The sequence below is a fragment of the Malaclemys terrapin genome, chromosome 6, assembly GCF_027887155.1.
Source record: "Malaclemys terrapin pileata isolate rMalTer1 chromosome 6, rMalTer1.hap1, whole genome shotgun sequence".
In the NCBI taxonomy this organism is placed as follows: Eukaryota; Metazoa; Chordata; order Testudines; family Emydidae; genus Malaclemys; species Malaclemys terrapin.
In genome coordinates this window covers 113111069-113130926 of record NC_071510.1, presented here as the reverse complement: position 1 = coordinate 113130926, position 19858 = coordinate 113111069, and the positions used below count along the sequence as shown (strand labels likewise).

At 38.2% G+C, this 19858-nt stretch overlaps 1 protein-coding gene across 10 annotated transcripts in view; it reads left to right on the top strand.

Annotated features, from left to right (window-relative positions):
- NEDD4L (NEDD4 like E3 ubiquitin protein ligase) overlaps nt 1-19858 on the top strand; it is a 347299-nt gene that overhangs the window by 295302 nt on the left and 32139 nt on the right. For 6 of the 10 annotated variants that reach the window (XM_054032687.1, XM_054032692.1, XM_054032682.1 and 3 more), the window contains 5 exons: nt 1830-2027; nt 6859-6936; nt 8874-8928; nt 9018-9074; nt 13324-13382. In XM_054032687.1, coding sequence (XP_053888662.1) covers nt 1830-2027; nt 6859-6936; nt 8874-8928; nt 9018-9074; nt 13324-13382 — 447 coding nt within the window. The remainder of the gene's footprint in view (nt 1-1829; nt 2028-6858; nt 6937-8873; nt 8929-9017; nt 9075-13323; nt 13383-19858) is intronic. The other 4 variants (XM_054032690.1, XM_054032689.1, XM_054032686.1 and 1 more) reach the window with 1 other exon arrangement.

The window sequence follows — 19858 nt, the reverse complement described above, 5'->3', positions numbered from 1 at the left end:
TGTAGTACATACATTACCGTAACTTCTTGCTGCAAAAGCATCAAATTAGAAATATTCTCAAAAGCTGAAACAATTATTTTGAAAGGCAAGTGCAATAAACTGTAAATAAAGGCTGTGTCGCTTGAGTTTGGAAAGTTGTGGTTGAAGTAAGGATATCTCAAAGCTTTTGCTTTTGTATTTCATTCTTTTCAGCAGGATATTTTTATTTCCTTTTAGTGCTTTTGAAGATATCTCCTGGATTTAGTGACAGACTTAGCTGTCAGCTTTCTTCATTGGAAAAAGTTCTCCTGAATGGTTTTTGTGGACTATGATACAAGTAAAGGCATCAGGCTAAACTTTTCAAGTCTACATGCCTAAAGTTCAGGTTCTAAATCCATATTAAAACAACTACAAATAAGTGCCTGATTTTCAAAGGTCTGAAATGCCCATTGACTTCAGTGGGATTTGTGGACACTCAGCACTTCTGAAAAAAGGCCATATATATATTTAGGACCATAATTTTAGGCAACCAAATCTTAAAATTTGTCAATTATTTATTCTGTAAATGTATTCCTCTAACAATAATTTGCAGTTTACTATCCTTGAACATCACTGTTCTTGCCTGAGAACTTCTGGATAATAAACTGAAGTACACTAGTATGTAAGATTAGTAAGTAAGGCACTGATCATGCAAAGTGATGCACTTGCATAAATGTTTTTGCTGGAATGGAATTCCACTGGACCCAGAGCAGGTGAATCTCCTTGTAGAAGTGGCATCTGAAATATGCAAAAATATTCTTGACTACTGCAGAATAGATACTTAAATTTGAAAGTGGAACCAAACTTACCAGAATGGTAGTTTTTTAATCCATACCTGTATTATGAATTATGTAGAAAAACTAATTTGTATACTCAATAGTGAAATCAAAGATTTATAAGTATCTGAATTAGAAATTGCATAAGATAATAGAGGTAAATGTAAAAATATTTGATTACAAATCATGCTTCAGAATCTACTTATTTGTTCCATTTGCTGATCTGTAAATATATTGTTAAAAATATAATCAGTGTTACTCAGCAAGGCAATAAACAAAGTTAAAACTAAGCGGTTACTGTATTGGGTAATGGGTAAAACTTTCAAAAGTGCCCAGGTCCCATTTTCAGAAGTGTCTTGATTTCACTGGGAGTTAAGTGCGTATGCACTTTTGAAAATCCTACTAGGTGCCATCTTTAGGTGCCTAAATACCTTTAGAAGTCTGTCTGTTAGGTTTTGTAGTCTCATTGAAAGTCAATGAAATTGCGACACTTTTGAAAATGTTATCCACTATCTGTAGTTAGAAACTGGTCTGAATAGTTTGAACCTCCCTTTATTTTAGGAACTTGCTTAATGCCTATTTTAAACATTTTGGTTGGTGAAATCAGTTCCTAATTGATGAAAAATGCATTTGAAGTATCTTACGCTGCCTTCTATTCATCTACTTTTTTGCTTTAAAATGTTTGTCACGTACAGTGCCATGCAAACAGCAAAGCAGTGCCTGTATTTTTCTATATAAAATTGGTTTTTGTTATTTATAAAGAGGCAGTAGAAAAAGGTATCTAAGATCTGAGCTACAATAGCCCTGTTTCTGAGAGAGGAACGTGATAAAACACCATGACCTTCGCAATGAAAGCGTATTATGTAACAAGGAGCAGCCAATTTTAAAATAAATTAGTGACTGAGATGGTGATACCCCTTGTTCCTGTAAATTGTATCCCCATTGAAAATGTGTTCAGCTCATGATACCAAGTGTTGTTCATAATATAATATAAAGTGAGATTTGTGGAGTCTTAATGTTGCTCATTTCCCACAGTTTGCCAAGGACTCGCCTGTGCGCAGAGCTGTCAAGGACACCCTTTCCAATCCACAGTCTCCACAGCCGTCACCCTATAATTCTCCTAAGCCCCAACACAAAGTGACACAGAGCTTCTTGCCACCTGGTTGGGAGATGAGAATAGCTCCAAATGGCAGGCCCTTCTTCATTGATCATAATACTAAGACTACCACATGGGTAAGATAAATTCTAGCTTATAAAATTTTAAATCTGTTGGTGTTTTCTGGATATTTTTACCTTGCTATTTTTGTCTTCCCTCCTGTATACCTTCCTTGCTGTTGTTCCGTGTACTTATATCTTGTCTTTAGCACAATTGGGACACGAATGTGATTGCGGCCTGTGGGCACTGCTGTAGTACAAAGGTTTGAGTCACACACCTAACAAATGAACATCCTGAAGTGGCTGTTGTAGTACGTAGTCCTGCTGTTAGAGGATTTACACATCTTTTTCTAGTACGTCTTTGCCTCTTATATACTGTGCTATACACTGTATATTTGACAAACCGGTGGACATGACTATCATTTTGAACAAAGATATTTCACTTAGGCTTACATTTTAAAATCCCGAACAAGACTTTGAATCTAGGGTGTTGTCTAAAGCTACTGTCCCAATTGCAAAATCTGAGTGAGTTTGGCAAAGGCACACACTCTTCCTAAGTGTTTTGGATCCACTGCTTAGGTTTGAGGCTCTCTTGTAATTTTAATAAATTTCAATATCCCTTTCACTGCTCTCGCACTAAAATGATCATCATAAATGTTCTTCGGTCATCACGAATGTACTATGTTATCCGCCTTGCATCAGTATACTGCATTTTTCTTTAATTTTTTTATTGCATACGAAGTTAAAAAAGAAAATATGAGAAGCTAAACTATTTTTTTTAAAAGTTAATGGAGAATCAGGGGACTCAACTGCCCATTTTCTTTTTGCTTTGTGAGAATAATGTTCTCGGCAGTTCACCATCCTTCATTTATCTGGTTATACTGCATACTTCTTGGACCTATGTATGATATATATTGTCTGCTGCAGAATTTAGGCATCCTTAAGGACAGGGTATCAGCCTGGAATTTTAACTTTGATTTTCCTTGCCTAATTCTGTTAGCTGGATCCTTGATTTTACTTCAGTGTAAGGTCTTTGTGGTTCATTGTTAATTTTGTTCTCAGAATAATGTTTTCTTTACCCTAGGATGGCTTTGTGAGTTTTGGATTGGGAGTTAGCTGGATCCCTTGTAGCCATGTTTCTTAGACTGATGTTTGTTGCTGTCGGAACACATCATTATCGCTCTCTACTCTAGAAGCACATTGGATTATACAGTCACCCATTTTTATTATAGTGTTATTGTTCAAAATACTTGCACTTAATGGTCTACTTCGTTTTCATACTTACAACTTGACTCATAGTTGTGTGTACTGACTCAGCTGGGACAGACATATTTTTCCCCTTTAAAAACACTCGCTATTTGAATTACATAAAACTGCTTTGAGATACTTATATTTGTGCACGTAGAAGTCAAAAAATCAGTTTCTGCTTAAACAATAGAAATTTAGGAATATGTTTGTATCAACATATTAATACCCGGGAGAGATTTTCAGAGGCACAAATGGCAGGTGCCCAGTTCCCATTCATTTTCATTGGGAGTTGGGCACCTAACTCCATTTGTGCTTTTAAAAATTCCTCCATAATCATTATAGAACTCTAATCTCAGATCCAGGAACTATCTGTACATTGTCCTGTGCTCTCATTAGCACTTACACCTAATTCACCAAAGTGCTTAAGGGTGTTTTTAATTCCCATTGACTTAAACACAGATTAAAATTAGTCTTGTATGTAAGTGCTTTGCTGAATAAGAATGATTGATTATTCACATGGTTAAGTGCTTTTGTGTATCATAGCCCTAATAAATAATAATAATGTTTAATATCTTATTGTTCTGGGAAATACATAAATGGCTGATATATCATCCTGAGGTTTAAAAATAGTTCTAATATGATGCCTGATGTTGAATAGGAAGGTACTTTAAAAAAATTATACCTGTTCTCCCTATGTCAGAGTGATTACTGTGGGTATGTCTACATTGCAAAAAAAAAAAAACCAAAACAAAAACAAACCCCAACCCATAAACCTGTGTCAGCAAGTCTCAGACTACGGTCAACTGACCCAAGGTCTGAGGCAAAAGTAGCAGTGTGGATGTTCCCGCTGGGGCTGAGAGACCCACGCCTCTCACTAGGTTTCAGAGTCTGAGCGCCAGCCTCAACGGGAACATCCACACTGCTATTGTTAGTGCTGTAGCACGAGTCCAAGTCAGTTGACCAGAGCTCTGGGACTCAGTGCCACGGGGTTTTTGCAGTGTAGTCATACCCTGAATTAACTGTCTCTGTTTATAAATATTGTCTAATTATTTGTTGGTCTATAATGTCTTCAGAGGTTCAGCAAATTAATTTTAAAGTTAACAATTATGTATTTATAAAATAAATTAGCACAATGTCAATTTATTTTGGCAATCATAGGTTTTTTTTAAATAATTTTCTTTTTTAATGCAATTTAACATTCAAAGAAAACTCAGGTAAGACTACATTATGTGGGCCAGCATTCAAGCCTTAATGCAAAGGTTTTAGTTATATGCAACAATATGAATTAAGAGTCCATCAGTTTTTAGCCTTAGATCTGAATTTGCTAACTTTTGTCGTTTTAATTAGTTACACTATATGTCACTGACAAAGGGTCTATGTGATTTAATTCTAACACTTGTACTGTTTCATTGTGACTTCAAATCCTCATATTGAATTTGGAACTCTAGAAATAGAGGGTGAATGTGAAAAAATGGAATGGATTAGCATATGGAGCCACTGTGCCTTGTCAGTCCAAGCTATGACTTTAGTAATTTGAGCTAGCTTAGTAATGAAATACTCTAGCTTTTCCACATCATCACTGCAGTGTAATTGCTGCTGGTTGGATTTAATTTTAAATACCATGCACTTTTATTTGTTATATGTCATGCTGATGCCAAGTAATCACTATCCAGATTAGAAGCCTCAAATGATGGCTGTTAGTTTTAATGCTGCAGTATTTGGGTAAAGCCAGGTAAGCCCAAATATTTTTGTATCTTTGTTTTCCATGGGCTTTTGTTTTATTTAGATTGTTGCTTATGGTATTTTATTTGTACTGTTTGGATCCGGGCAGCCATTAATTTAATGTCTGTACAGTGATACGAACATAAGAAGCTCTTCTTCCTCTTCCTCTTTTTTCCAAAATAAGTGAGAGAGATGGCCTCCTGCCTGATCTGTTAGTTTTTCTCTCTAAATTTATAATAACCAGAAAGATGCCTATTTTGCTCGAAACCCCCCCATTAGTTATTTAAATTATAATTGGTTATAGACAGAGAGAATCCAGCAGTAGTCCCACATGATACAACAAACACTAAATAAACCATACAGTGCAGAAAACAGAAATACTCCACCCTTCCTAAACATCAACTGCCAAGCAGCATCTCCCTCCCTAAAAGCTAGTGTAAAAAAGATGGGCCTTTCTTTTTGTCTCCTGAACATCAATAGATTCAGGCTGTCTCAAACAATGCAGAGGGTACATTCCAAAGGATAAGGGCCTTCTTGTAGAATGCCCTGCTCCCAGAAGACTTCGTACACATCCAGAAAGTGAAATACCCAGGGGGGAAGAGATCCTGCATCATCATGGCTCCCTTTGCCATTAAAAATGCCATTGGAAAAACACAAACCTGAATACAATACTTGAAACCCACACAAATATTAGAAACTATAAATCTTAACATGGACAAACCGCTTTCCCGGCTTCTTGTTAATTGATGAGAATTCCTGGACCCGGTTAGCTGTGCTGTAAAGTGATGACTATTTTAAAAAAGAAATTCTGTACCAGGAACTAAGACACTACAAGTTAGCGTGTTTACAAATTCAGTAAATAGGGACCTGTGACACCATTGTGGTGTGCATCTGGAATAAAGAATTGAAGCTGGTTTCATCATGAAATGGCAAATGGTGAGGTTAAGGTTGTATTTTGACTGGGGAAAGAAGGCACTATAAAAAGATATGTTTTTCCTTCTCTTTCCTCCTTTTTAAATAATGTTGAACTGGACAGGTATTATCTTGTTAGCAACTGAAAGAAAAAATACTACAATGAGAAAAAATTGAGATGAAAAGAAAATACACTCCCAAACCTGGCCTTCGACATGACTTGCAAATATGTACCAATTAAAAAATAATATGAAAAACTCTAGGGCAAAATTGTCAGCTACTTCTTCTAGAAAATGTTCTGATGCCATAGTAATGAATACAGTGTAAAAGCTGAGACGCACACAGTTTTCTTAGTTTTGAGTTGGCCAAGTGCAAAACTTTTAAAAAGGAATGTACCATAGGGCTGACCGTCTCTTGCCTTCAAAAAAAAACACCCCTTCTTCCATTTTTGTATGAGTATGTACATTATATGGACTTTGACTTGCTTTCATATGCTTGCTATGTAGCAAGCTGACAAAATCAAGAATGGACAACAATGACAAATGGAGACAAGGTGTAGAATCCCAAACACATTGTGAATCTCTTTCTGATTTATTGTATGTAACTTTCATAGCTGCGTGAAGGTTTGCACTTTGGCAGTGCTTGCATGGCAACTTATCATGCTATAAAAGTATTATTGGATTGAATATTGACTTACTAATGGTGATAAAGCATTCACATAAAGTATTACCATACAATGTATAATATCTCTTAATACAACTGAGAGCCCGTTCATTTAAAGCAATTAGGTGCCTCATTTTATTACATGGAATACTAGCTCTGCAGTTTGGTTTGACTGTCTTTTATAAGCTGATAGAAATATCTTATAATAGCGAATTTCCACACAACTATTGTTACCTGTTTTGCCTCCTGAAAACTAATAAATAGTGAACTGGCTCTGATCTAACTGGCAATATTATAACTGTAAATAAGAAGCATCTTTGTGGTTTAAATTTTTATGGATTACAGTGCTGTATTTATGTTACAGGAAGATCCACGGCTGAAATTTCCAGTGCATTTGAGATCAAAAGCTTCTTTGAACCCTAATGATTTGGGCCCTCTTCCTGTGAGTGTCAATTTGACATATTTTACTATATGCATAAAGACCTCTTTTGAGAATGAATGTATACTACTTTCCGCATATACTATATGTGAATCTGTGTATTGTGTGTATAACATTGTGATCTGAGTAATGTGACAGGAATACACTTGCCAGAGCCTGCTAATAACATTTTTGAAGTGGTCAACCACTTATTAGCTTAGCTAAAAGTTCAAGGAATGCAGAAGCTTTCTCCGTGTCTTTATCATTGGCTGTGTGACATGAATGGTTGAAAGTTGTTGCTATGAAAACTAAAACAGTATACAAGCTTGAATCAGTGGTTGGGGGGGGTCTAAGGAAGGGCACATCCTGTAATCAAAGAACATTTCTAAATTAGTTCTGTCAGTTAGCTTGCAGATCTCTTTGCCTCTGTTGTTTTATTGGCATTCACAAATCTAACTTAATATTTTGTTATCTCTTGGAGAAGCAGTAGGTGGTGTGCAGTAGGGTTTAATTTAGATTTTGAATGACACTTCTACATTCCACATAGAAAACCGCCACTGTGATGCAAATGCTGCTTGGGATTATATTAGTAACCAAAGTACACTGTTGCTTTGCTTCATAATCAAAGTAAATTATAGAGCCTTTCTATCTTGATCAAAAGCTTTGCTCTTAAAGGCAGAAAGTAATATCTGAACATTTTGGATTTCTTCGTGTGCTTCTGATTCAGTACCTGATGTCAGTAGTGCTCATTGGTCTTGTCTACACTGTGAGGAAGATACTAGCAACACTGGAAACATTAGTGTAGGCAGGCCACTGGTTCCACCAACACTCTCAGCATCTAATCCTGCTGGGAAGAAGTCTAACTGGCCCTGTCTTGACTACCAAAAAGATATTTTTGAAATCAAGTTAGGTAATTTGTTAGTTACCTTGATTTGAAATACCAATTAGCACCTAGTGTAGGCACAGTTTAACACCTTTACAATCATTTGTTAGCTGGTAACAACACAAGACTAAAGCAGTTTTAAAAGAAAAATAGCTGTGCACGAGGCTGTTTTATTGGCATTTTTCTCATATAAATTGGGCATGCAGTTATGTCCAGAGAGGCCTTGTTTCCATGCAGAGTTGCACTGGCTTAACTAAGGTGTGATTTTTATATTGATTCATTTTAAACAGAGCAAAAGGCTATCTGGACATTCTTAAATCAATATAAACCTGGCTTAAATCATTTAGTGCAAGTTTATCAGAAAAGGGTTTAAGGTAAACTGAAACAAGCCATTTTTCAACCAAATGAGTGTGTGTTTACATAGGTTTTTGTACCAGTTTAACTAAACCCGTTTAAACTATTTTAATTTCAATCTGCTTTTAATCTTTGTGTTGTAGACAAGGCTGAAGATGATGTAGAAGGTACATCATGGAGTAGGAGTAGGTTTAGGGGTAGTACATGGAGTAGATAGTGGTTTTGAATGGTGCTTGGTGTACTAAAAGTCTTCTGCTTCTAATGGTGGGAGGATAGGAACATAAGGATAATCATACTGGATCAGACACATGGAACTTCTAGTCCAGGGTCCTGTTTCTGACATTGGCCAGCACATTATGATTTAAAGAGAGGTTCAAGAAACCAGATATAAAGTAGCTATTGGGATAATCCGCCCCTTATGAAGATCTCCTCCTACCCTTTATACTTACCGATTGCCTTAAACCCTGAAGCAGCAGGTTTCACATCTCTTCCCAAACTTTTTAGTATTTACTATTCTAACTCTGAGCACTCTTGTTATCCATATAAACATCCAATCCCTCTTTGAATCTTGCTAACTCCTTGGTCTTTGATGTTAGCCTTCTAACTTATTTTAAAAAAAGAACTAGTTTATGTAAACGTAGATGATGTATTTCTCTATGCCGTGTGCACACTTAATACAGTAATGCTATTTTAATTAACATCCTTTTATCATTTTTTTTTCCAGCCTGGTTGGGAGGAAAGAATCCATTTGGATGGAAGAACATTTTATATAGATCATAGTAAGTAAGCACCTAGGTACTTCTGCAAGTAGACAAAGGGAGGTAATAAATATTGAAGTGAAAGCTTTATAATTTTACTCTTCATTTAGGAAGCCAGGTGTTGATATGTGGAGACATTGATACCAGAGACTTAGTGCCCTCATACGGTACTGTATATTCACCAAAAGCTTGCTTTTAATTGGCTCATCAAGCTTTGTCCCTCTCTGATCTTGTGAAGCATTAACATTTCTTCTTTGTGGTTTTCTTTGTTTTTGTTGATATTTTGGATTCTTTGTTGTTGTTGATGATCCCATGGCTTATTTGCACTTATTTAATAAATTAAAATACACACTAGGAATAGAAAATAAGATGAGAAAAGATGATATATCCACAAGTCCATATGTAGGCAGTGGAAGAAATAACACCGATAAGTAATTTTCCCTCCCACTTCCTTAAAAAGGTCTTGTGGCAATGCCAATTCTGACCTTATTTTCTATTTGTAGCATGTTTTATTGCACCCAGCCCGTTAATATCTATCCAATTCTGTTATTGAAGTTCCAGTGTAAGTGATGTTTCATTGTAGACTTGTCTTATTACAGCATCTCAGAACAAGTGTGTGGATTTTTGTTGTTTGAATATAAGTGGCAGTCTAATAGAAGATTTTTTTTTTTACCTTTCAGCCGGGTTTATTTGAAAGGTGTTCCTATTAATGGGGATAATCCTCACATAAAAATATAGAGACCATGAAATACCCTTATAAAAATTGGAAGTGGGGAGGATAGCTGCACAAAACCTGTGAAAATTAAAATCTTAAACCATTCTACCGGTTTGTCAGTATTATGATTTTTACTTTATTTTAGTGTCAGTAGTATTAACTGCTATGCTTATTCTCTGTTTTAAAAAAAAAAACTGTCTGTAAAGCAGATTATGATTTTTTTTTTAAATTGCATGCTTAGCTTTTAAGAGGTACCCTGCTTTTAAATAAGGAATTCAACTGACACGTTCTTTGCAGAGAACAAGATTAACCTGTTCCAAATATTACTATGGAATTCTTAGTGCTCTTTGCACTTTTACTAATTATTTTAATTAGCCAACAAATGTCTGGAAACTTAGAGTTAAGGTTAGTAATTTATCCTGAACTCCTGTTATCAAGGGGTCCAAGAAAAGAAAAGAGCTTGATTTAAGACAGGGGTCACATTTACACTGGCTGTAATTCCCTGTCTTTCAATAGTTTAATTCGCCAGACCCTTAAAGTTATTTGAGCATACGTTTGTGTCTCAATATAGAGGAAAATTTTAATGTATACCTTAGTCAGATTTTTAGCAATTGTTAAACATTTTACATTTTTTTAATTTGAAATTTCTTCCTCAATTCCCTCTCCTGAGATGCAGGGTTTTTTGGCTTTGCGGATGGCAAACTGCAAAAAGCAATTTTTTCCTGGTGATACTTGTTTCCAGAAAACACCCTTGTTCTCACATTGTTACATCACTGTGGTAAACAGTGAACCAGCAGCGGGGGTGAAATCAATGGTATCACAATGGACTTGTTTGAGTTTCTTTGCGATAACCTCATGCTCAATATTAAGCAAAAGACAATGCAGAATGTTCAATGACTTGACTTGCCCAATATTAATAGTAGTGTCTGTCTTCACAATATTCCTAAGGAATATAATGACATGGTATTCATGCAATACACAATTGCAGTAATGTAAGGATATGGTAATATTATTCCTATTTCATATATATTAATAAACTAATAAATTTATAAGTCCCAATTACAAGTTTATGAAACAGTATGTACAATGAGAACAGGAGTACTTGTGGCACCTTAGAGACTAACAAATTTGAGCATAAGCTTTCGTGGGCTACAGCCCACTTCTTCGGATGCATGTACAATGTACCCCATTAACTAGCCACTCAACTGACCATCAGCATCCCCTGTATTCGCAGTCCTTTGTCAGTTAAAGTGGCTAGTTATTAAAGAGCTATAACGGGGTATACTGGCCTTTTATAGGGTTGCCAACTCTGACTGAAGCTATTTTTCCCCCAACATGATATGATGTCATTTTTCTTAAAATACTCTATTAAAATCTCCTGGATTGCTTTCAGTAGTCACTGGGAGATCGATGCTGATTCCTGGAGACTCCAGGCCAATCCTGGAGGGTTGGCAACGCTAGCCTTCTAGGAGAAGAGGGGGCCAAAAGGCCCCATTCAGGGAGTTGGAATGAACAAAGGCCCAGGAAATGGCCTGGTAGTGGAGGAAAGGAAGCGCTCCTGAGGAATTGGAAGTCAGATGGGTGGAAAATCCAGAACTGACCCTTTAAGAGCCTGCGATCAGGAGCCCTCTAGGGTGGGACAAGGCTCCCCTCTCTTTCAGCCAATCAGGAGCTATCTCTCTGAAGGACAACAGAGTGAGGCTGCTGCAAAGGGATATCTGGCCACGAGAGACAGATCAGTAAGCAGCAACCCTGCTACAAGTAATACATCATGCTAAAACATTTCTGTGTAAAAGATTGTGATTATTTAAATTAATGATACACCATCAACTTGAAATCCAGCCAACGTTATTAAAGGGTTAATAGCTTCAGCTACTATTCGTGCCCTGGTTCCCCCATAATTTTTGTGATTCTCCAGCTCTGTAATCCTATTTGGTTAATGTTTTTCTCTCCCCTATTACGGTACAAAAGGCTTGTGCAAACAGCAGAGAAACTGACTCTTGGGGAACAACAAGACCCAGTGCTGTCAAATGCTCAGCATAAACTAATAAAAGAAAAATAGACTTTCAGTTGTAATAATCCTGGATGTCACTTGTGGAAATAGTAGATTAAAAAAATCAAACAGAAATTTCAAATTTCAGAAGTGATTATTAATTTTAAAACATTCCTTTTAATAATGATGATACATAAATATTTTAATTCCCCAGCCCTCAAAGGGGGAGTGCACTGGTCATAAGATACAGAGCTTTTCTTTCCCTAGGACTGGTTCAAGTTCAGCTGGGTCAGTATTATGGCCAAATGTCATTTTCCGTCGGAAAGCTGTTCGGCAGCCTGTGTGCAATGACTTAGTAGTCTCTGTCCACCTACACTCGCTATATCTGCCCAGGCTGTGTGGAAGACATTGGTCTCCAGTGCCTTCCATAAGCATTAAATACACTTAAGATGCATAAAGAGAAATACAAAAACAGCATTTTAATATTAATTGTTAACAAATAAGAAAATTGCCAGTTTTAACCTTTTTTTATTCTCTCAACACTTTCTTGATAAACGTTATTTTAAACTTCAGCTTTCCCAATCCAATCTATTTTTTTGGCCATTTTAAAATTAAATTGATATTAAAAACCAACAGATCTTTCAGGCAAGCAAATTGAGGACTTAAAAAAATGTGGGGTGGGAGGCACTTGATCACAGTTGTTACTATACAAATTGTAAAGCATAGCAGTACGCATAATACAAGGATTGTTATTCCACTACTAGGGCAGAAAATTGATGACTTAGACTTTGCCATTGCAGATGGTACCTACTTGGTTTTTGGAGCATTGTCTTACTGTTGTGATACCATCATTCCATTGTGGTTCTACTGTGTTTAGATTTTTATCAGGAATATGCTGTGTGGAGGCAGGGAGAATATCACTATAATACCGTATAATCATGACCCTACCGGTGCTCTAAAAATCTGCAAGTGAAAACACATTGTGTTGCTATTGTATCATTGGCAAGAGCCATTTTGGTCAAAATTTAATATGCTTCCCTTGTGCCATAACTTCATAAGGGAAGGCAAAAATGTGCACTCTTAACCTGTTTGTAAAATCTGTAGCTAGGGTCTGTGTGTCTTTCTGGAATGGAGGGAATTTCTTCCGAGTTCCATTTCAGGTCCTATTTTAAAATTGTTGTTTCTTAGTTATTCTAAATTTATAAAAATAATTTGATCGTATCATGGTGTGAGCTCTTATCAATTTTTTTCATTTTAATTGGAAATAGTTTTAAAGTTGCACAAGAACACACAAAAAGTTTGAATTTGGTAAAATTAATCTGGCATTTGAAGGGGTTCTTTGCTTGTCTTTACCTTTTGGGCTCAAGACCTTTGTTTGCCTAATCTGAGTTAAGTGCATTTCAAACTCAAGTTATAAATCCCTGAAGAAAAGGGGTTTATAATTTAAATATTGACACTATAGATCTTTAACAAAAGCAGTGTGAGTATACTGGATTATACGGTAGTTTTGCATTTTTGAATGAGTGTTCCCAACTAAACAGTGTGATGGGGTTTCAATGGATGGGGTGTACGCAGTTTTTTCCTAACCTTGAAGTACTAAATTATGGATGTTGCAGGGAGGTGGGATGCAAGTGAAAAAATTTTAAAGGATGATTTTACAGGGTGGTAGAAGAGAACTAATGGTATGATTTCTTTTGTTAATTTACAGATAGTAAAATTACTCAGTGGGAAGACCCCAGATTGCAGAACCCTGCTATTACTGGTCCTGTAAGTACTATGTATGCTAATGGTTTTGAATGCCACACATTAAATGCTATGGCTCAAACTCTCTCCTGTGCCAAGATCCAGTTGATGCAGGGCAGGAGGGACTGTCATGTAGCTGCTTACAGCTGATTTTCTAGGTCAGTCTGTGCTGCTGCTGCACAAGTTAGAACAGCCCCATGGTTGCTCTAACTTGCTGGCAGCAGTCCCAAGCAACAGGACACCAGTTGGGGATTGACAGAGCACACTGAACTCCAGTCCTACCCACTGTTCCAGGGCCAGACAAGGTATGGTATAGATAGAGGCAATTTCTGTGTCTTCTGAGACCTACCCATGTCAGCTGGCCAGATTTGGAAGCTTGCAAGCCCTCTAATTTCGTTCCTTTCTTCCACCAATTATTATATAATGCCATTTCATCCTGTAAGTACCTAGGAAAAATATTTGATCAGTGGATCCTCCAAGAAATCCCTGACTACTCCATAATCTTGACACTGATTTATCTTAGATAACTGATCAGAGCGTATTATTTGCTGCATTATTTCCTCTTATGAAAATCCTATCTGTTCGGATACTGTATGGCTAACAGATGGACATTTGCAGCTTTGACTTGCTAAAACCCCTTCATTTGTCACTGTTTCCATTCTCCTGCAGCTACAACAAGAAACCATCTCCACCAAATTGAAACCATGGAGTTAGTCTCTAAAGGATATTCATTATTAAGATCATCCCTAGGTAGATAAAGTACTTTTCCAAGGCAGATTTTTCACTGTAGGAAACAGACGTCGTGGTAATGAGACTCCAGGATAGAAATCGTGCAGAGGCCATATCCAATTTAATACAGTATAAGAGATGCTACTTACTTGCCCTTGGCATCCAAGAAAAAGGCAGTAAAAGTGTAAATCTGGATATATTTTGTCAGCATGCAGTCAGGACGACTCCTCTGGCCTCCCTCACTCTTTCCTCACCCATCTTTCCTATATTAAAATCCTCTTCCTCTACTATGGCCTAGAACATAACAATCCTTCATTCCCTCAGCGACTCTTCTTTGGCTTCCTAGCCCTTCCTCCGTCAAGCTGAAATTGCATATCCATCCCTTCAAACTTCTGCACAGTAATACCTCTGTCTGCACCGCAGGTCTTATCTTCTACACTTTATGCTCTCACTTCCCAGTTGTGACTCAATGCCTGTTTTTCATGCCATTCCCTATGCCCTGAACATCCTCCCTCTCCTGTGTGTCAGGCCAACTCACTCTCCTAACCCTTCCTCAGACATGTTCAGATGGTTTTCCAGAACTTTCTCCTCTGGTTCATCTACTGCTCTGGGGCCTCAACGTTTATCAAAATAAACAGAAGACAATCGAAAAAGTAAAATAAAAGAAGCATGATACATGGCCAGATCGCTGACTGGTGTAACTTGGGCTAAAATGGAGTTATGCCAATTTATACTAGTTGAGCATCAGGTTAAGAACAAGAATTGCGTTAGAAACAAAGTTTGTAAACAGTCTGTTAATTATGTATTTTTCTCAAAAATCCTGTGTCATTGAAATTCAGTGCAAAACTTTGACTTCAGTGGCACAGAATCGAGCCCTGGCATCATAATATTCTTTGGCCATCTTGTCTTTTTATCTGTTTAAAAAAAAAAAGGCAGATTAATGGTATTTCTTAAATGGTTGGTCCATTTGCTGTTGGTACCTATCTGATGTTGCTAAGTCTATGTCATTTAGCCCTTAACAGGAACCAGACAGTATATTGAAAAGCAGATAATATCTACTTTTAACTTACCAGTTGAGCATACTGAAAGTTGCAATTTTATTACTGCATTAGAAAAATTCCAACTAATCACTAATGCACTCAATAGGCCGATCTTTTTCAAATTCCATATGCGTGGTCACCAAGAATGTCTTTCGCGTAAAGTCGTTCAATTCTAAGGACCCTGCAAGAAACGCTGAGACTAGGATGTTGGAGTTTTTTAGTCTAATGCTTATGTGAGCCTAGCAACCTTGTGCGATGCTGAGGACTCATGTCTAATCTGGGTTTTCAGTTCTTGGGTTCTTAGGGATTTGGACTGCTGTGGAAGCACTATATTGTGCTTAGTTCCTGAGCATGCAGTGGTGAAGGAGGTGGGGCGGGAGGGTAGAGGAGCTCTTCACATTCATCATTTATCGGGGTGATAATTGTTGACAGAATTCTGGAGCTGCAAAGTTAGTGTTCATTTATTTAGATGTATTGCTAACCAAAAAAAAAGCTATACCTAGCCATTATGGAAAAGTGGTGACTGTCTTAGTAGCCGGTGGCATAATCATAGTATCTGGGCACTATTACAAACATATAAAGTATGTATATTCCCTAAAGTGATATTGCATTGTGTGAGTAAGGTATTTAGACAATAGGCATACCAAAAGATTCCTTCACTCCTGTAATAAAGTCACATTCTTATGTTCATCAGGGGATAATGCTTTTTTCAACTTTTCACATCTCATCTTCCACAAGGAAGACAGCCTAACAGGCATATTTCAACCTCCCAGTTTACACCCACATCCAGCCAATTACAAACCCACTTCAAGACAATCTGAAACCTTCTTCTCCCCCAGACGCATGTCCTGAACCAACATTTGACATTTGTGATGTAGCTGGGAATGGCTGAAGAATATGCAGCTCTCACGACATTTTGGAGTTCAGAACTGTTCTTTTGCCCTCGTGAAAATATACTTCAAATGTTTAGAATTGCTGCTCATTTGCATTAACTGTTTTGATAGATCTATTCTTTTGTCCTGTGGAAGCAGCAGGGCAGAGGAAAGTAATGAGGTGACAGGAAATGATTTTTTGCTTTTTATTATGATCGGTCAAGGCCAAGTGCCCTCTTCTTTTTCTCTCTCTCACTCTCCCCTGCTCCTAACCCCAAGTACATTTCCTTTGTGCATGGAATCTGAGGGAGAATGGTGAGCTAAGTGCGCGCGCACACACACACACACACGTTGATTGGCATGGAGCAGATTGCAGCTGCTCCTCTACCATTACTGCAGTCTATTTTTTTTTTTTTTTTTTTTTAATTCAAGGTTTTTTGCACATGACTTTTCTATTTGAGGTTTGACAACCATAAGGATGGTGAGGAAGAGCTTTGATTGATGTCTTCTGGCTGTACCCCTGTCTTAAGGCTGGTACAAATGAATGCTTTCGGGTCTGGTGCCGCTAGCTAAAAGGGTTGGCTTTAAAGATTTCCCTTATGTTTTTGCACCCGTGCCAGTTTGTGCTGTGTTTCCTTCACGTGTATAATCTAAGCAGAGTCTAGCTGGGTAAGTTCTTGAATAGGAGACTTTCCGGACCCACCTCAGTGTTATGCATGTTGATGGTAATTCAGTAGAGGGCACACTTTTGAGTTAGTATCATAACAACATAAGAACGGCCATACTGGGTCAGACTAAATGTCCATCTAGCCCAGCATACTGTCCTCTGATAGTGGCCAAAGCCAGGTGCCCCAGGGGGAATGAACAGAACAGGTAATCATCAAGTGATCCATCCCCCGTCGCCCATTCCCAGCTTCTGGCAAATAGAGGCTAGGGACACCATCCCTTCCCATCCCTGCTCTTAGTCAGTGATGGACCTATCCTCCAGGAACTTATCTAGTTCTTTTTTTGAATCCTGTTAGTGTCTTGGCCTTCACAACATCTTCTGGCAAAGAGTTCCACAGGTTGACTGTGTTGTGTGAAAAAATACTTCCTTTTGTTTGTTTTAAACCTGCTGCCCATTAATTTCATTTGGTGACGCCTAGTTCTTATGTTTAGAGAAGAAGTAAATAACACTTTCTTATTTACTTTCTCCACACCAGTCATGATTTTATAGACCTCTTTTCCAAACTGAAAAGTCATATTAATCTCTTCTCATACGGAAGCCGTTCCATACCCCTAATAATTTTTGTTGCCCTCTTCTGTACCTTTTCCAATTCCACTATATCTTTTTTGAGATGGGGTGACCATCTCTGCACGCAATAGTCAAGATGTGGGTGTACCATGAATTTATATAGAGGCAATGTGATATTTTCTGTCTTATTATCTATCCCTTTCTTAATGATTCCCAACATTCTGTTAGCTTTTTTGACTGCCCCTGCACATTGAGTGGATGTTTTCAAAGAACTATCCACAACGACTCCAAGTTCTTTTTCTTGAGTGGTAACAGTAATTTAGACCCTATCATTTTGTATGTATAGTTGGGATTAGGTTTTCCAATGTGCATTACTTTGCATTTATCAACGTTGAATTTCATCTGCCATTTTGTTGCCCAGTTTTGTGAGATCCTTTTGTTGCTCTTCGCAGTCTGCTGGGGACTTAACTATCTTGAGTAGTTTTGTATCATCTGCGGGAAATAGCAGGCCCGTTAGCGATAATATTTAATGAATCTGTAAACTCGGGGGTGGTCCCGTTAGACTGGAGAATAGCTAATGTGGTTCCTATTTTCAAGAAAGGGAAAAAAAGTGATCCGGGTAACTACAGGCCTGTTAGACTAACATCTGTAGTGTGCAAGGTGTTAGAGAAAATTCTGAAAGAGAAACTAGTGGAGGACCTGGAGGGTAGTGGCAATTGCGATAAATTACAACATGGTTTTACGAAGGGCAGATCGTGCCAAACGAATCTGATCTCCTTCTTTGAGAAAGTAACGGATTTATTAGATAAGGGAAATGCGGTGGACCTAATATACCTGGATTTCAGTAAAGCGTTTGATACTGTACCCCATGAGGAATTATTGGTTAAACTGAAAAACATGGGGATCGATATGAAAATCCAGAAGTGGATAAGGAATTGGTTACTGGGGAGAATGCAGCGGGTTGTATTAAAGGGTGAACTGTCAGGTTGGAGGGAGGTTACTAGTGGAGTGCCTCAAGGTTCGGTTTTGGGACCCATTTTATTTAATCTATTTATAACTGACCTCGGAACTGATTGCAGGAGTGGGCTGATAAAATTTGCGGATGATACGAAGGTGGGAGGCGTTGTAAATTCGGAGGAGGACAGGGATATCCTGCAGGGAGACTTGAATGAGCTTGTGAATTGGAGTATCAGAAATAAGATGAAATTTAATAGTGAAAAGTGTAAGGTGATGCATTTGGGGATGACTAATAACAATTTTAGTTACAAGATGGGGACGCATTGGTTAGAAGTTACGGAAGAGGAGAAGGACCTAGGGGTTCTTGTAGACCGCAGGATGACTATGAGTCGACAATGTGACGTGGCGGTGAAAAAAGCCAATGCTGTCTTGGGATGCATTAGGCGAGGTATATCTAGTAGGGATAAGGAGGTCCTGCTTCCGTTGTACAAGGCGCTGGTGAGACCTCATTTGGAGTACTGTGTGCAGTTCTGGTCTCCCATGTTTAAAAAAGATGAACTCAAACTGGAACGGGTGCAGAGAAGGGCCACTAGGATGATCAGAGGAATGGAAAAGCTGTCGTACGAAAGGAGACTAGAGGAGCTTGGGTTGTTTAGTCTGACAAAGCGAAGGCTGAGAGGGGATATGATTGCTATCTTTAAATATATTAGAGGGATTAATACAAGGGAGGGAGAAGAATTATTCCAGCTTAGTACTAACGTGGATACCAGAACGAATGGATACAAACTGGCCGTGGGGAAGTTCAGACTTGAAATTAGACGAAGGTTTCTGACCGTCAGAGGGGTGAAATATTGGAACGGCCTACCGAGGGAAACGGTGGGGGCGACGGACCTGTCTGGTTTTAAGATAAAGTTAGATAAGTTTATGGAGGGAATGGTTTAATGGTAAAACATAGTAGTCAAGGAAAGCCAAGCAATGGTGGGTAAATAGTATAGTGGCTAACGGGGTCAGGCTGGAGACTCTTGCCTATATGCTCGGGGTCTTACTGATCGCCACATTTGGGGTCGGGAAGGAATTTTCCTCCAGGGCAGATTGGCTGAGCCTCTGGAGGTTTTTCGCCTTCCTCCGCAGCATGGGGCAGGGATCTCTAGCAGGAGGGTCTCTGCCGATTGAAGTCACTAAAAACAGGATTGGGGACTTCAACAGCAGAGTCCAGGGAAGGGGTAGGGACGGTTTTATGGCCTGCAGCATGCAGGGGGTCAGACCAGATGATCATAATGGTCCCTTCTGACCTTAAAGTCTATGAGTCTATGAGTCTATAAATTTTGCCACTTCACTGTTTACCCCTTTTTCCAGAGCATTTATGAATATGTTGAACAGTACTGGTCCCAGTACAGATCCCTGGGGGACACCACTACTTACCTCTCTCCATTCTGAAAACTGACCATTTATTCCTACCCTTTGTTCCCTATCTTTTAACCAATTACTGATCCATGAGAGGACTCCCCTCTTATCCCATGACAGCTTACTTTGCTTAAGAGCCTTTGGTGAGGGACCTTATCAAAGGCTTTCTGAAAATCTAAATACACTGTATCCACTGGATCCCCCTTGTTCACATGCTTGTTGACCCCCTCAAAGAATTCTAGTAGATTGGTGAGGCATGATTTC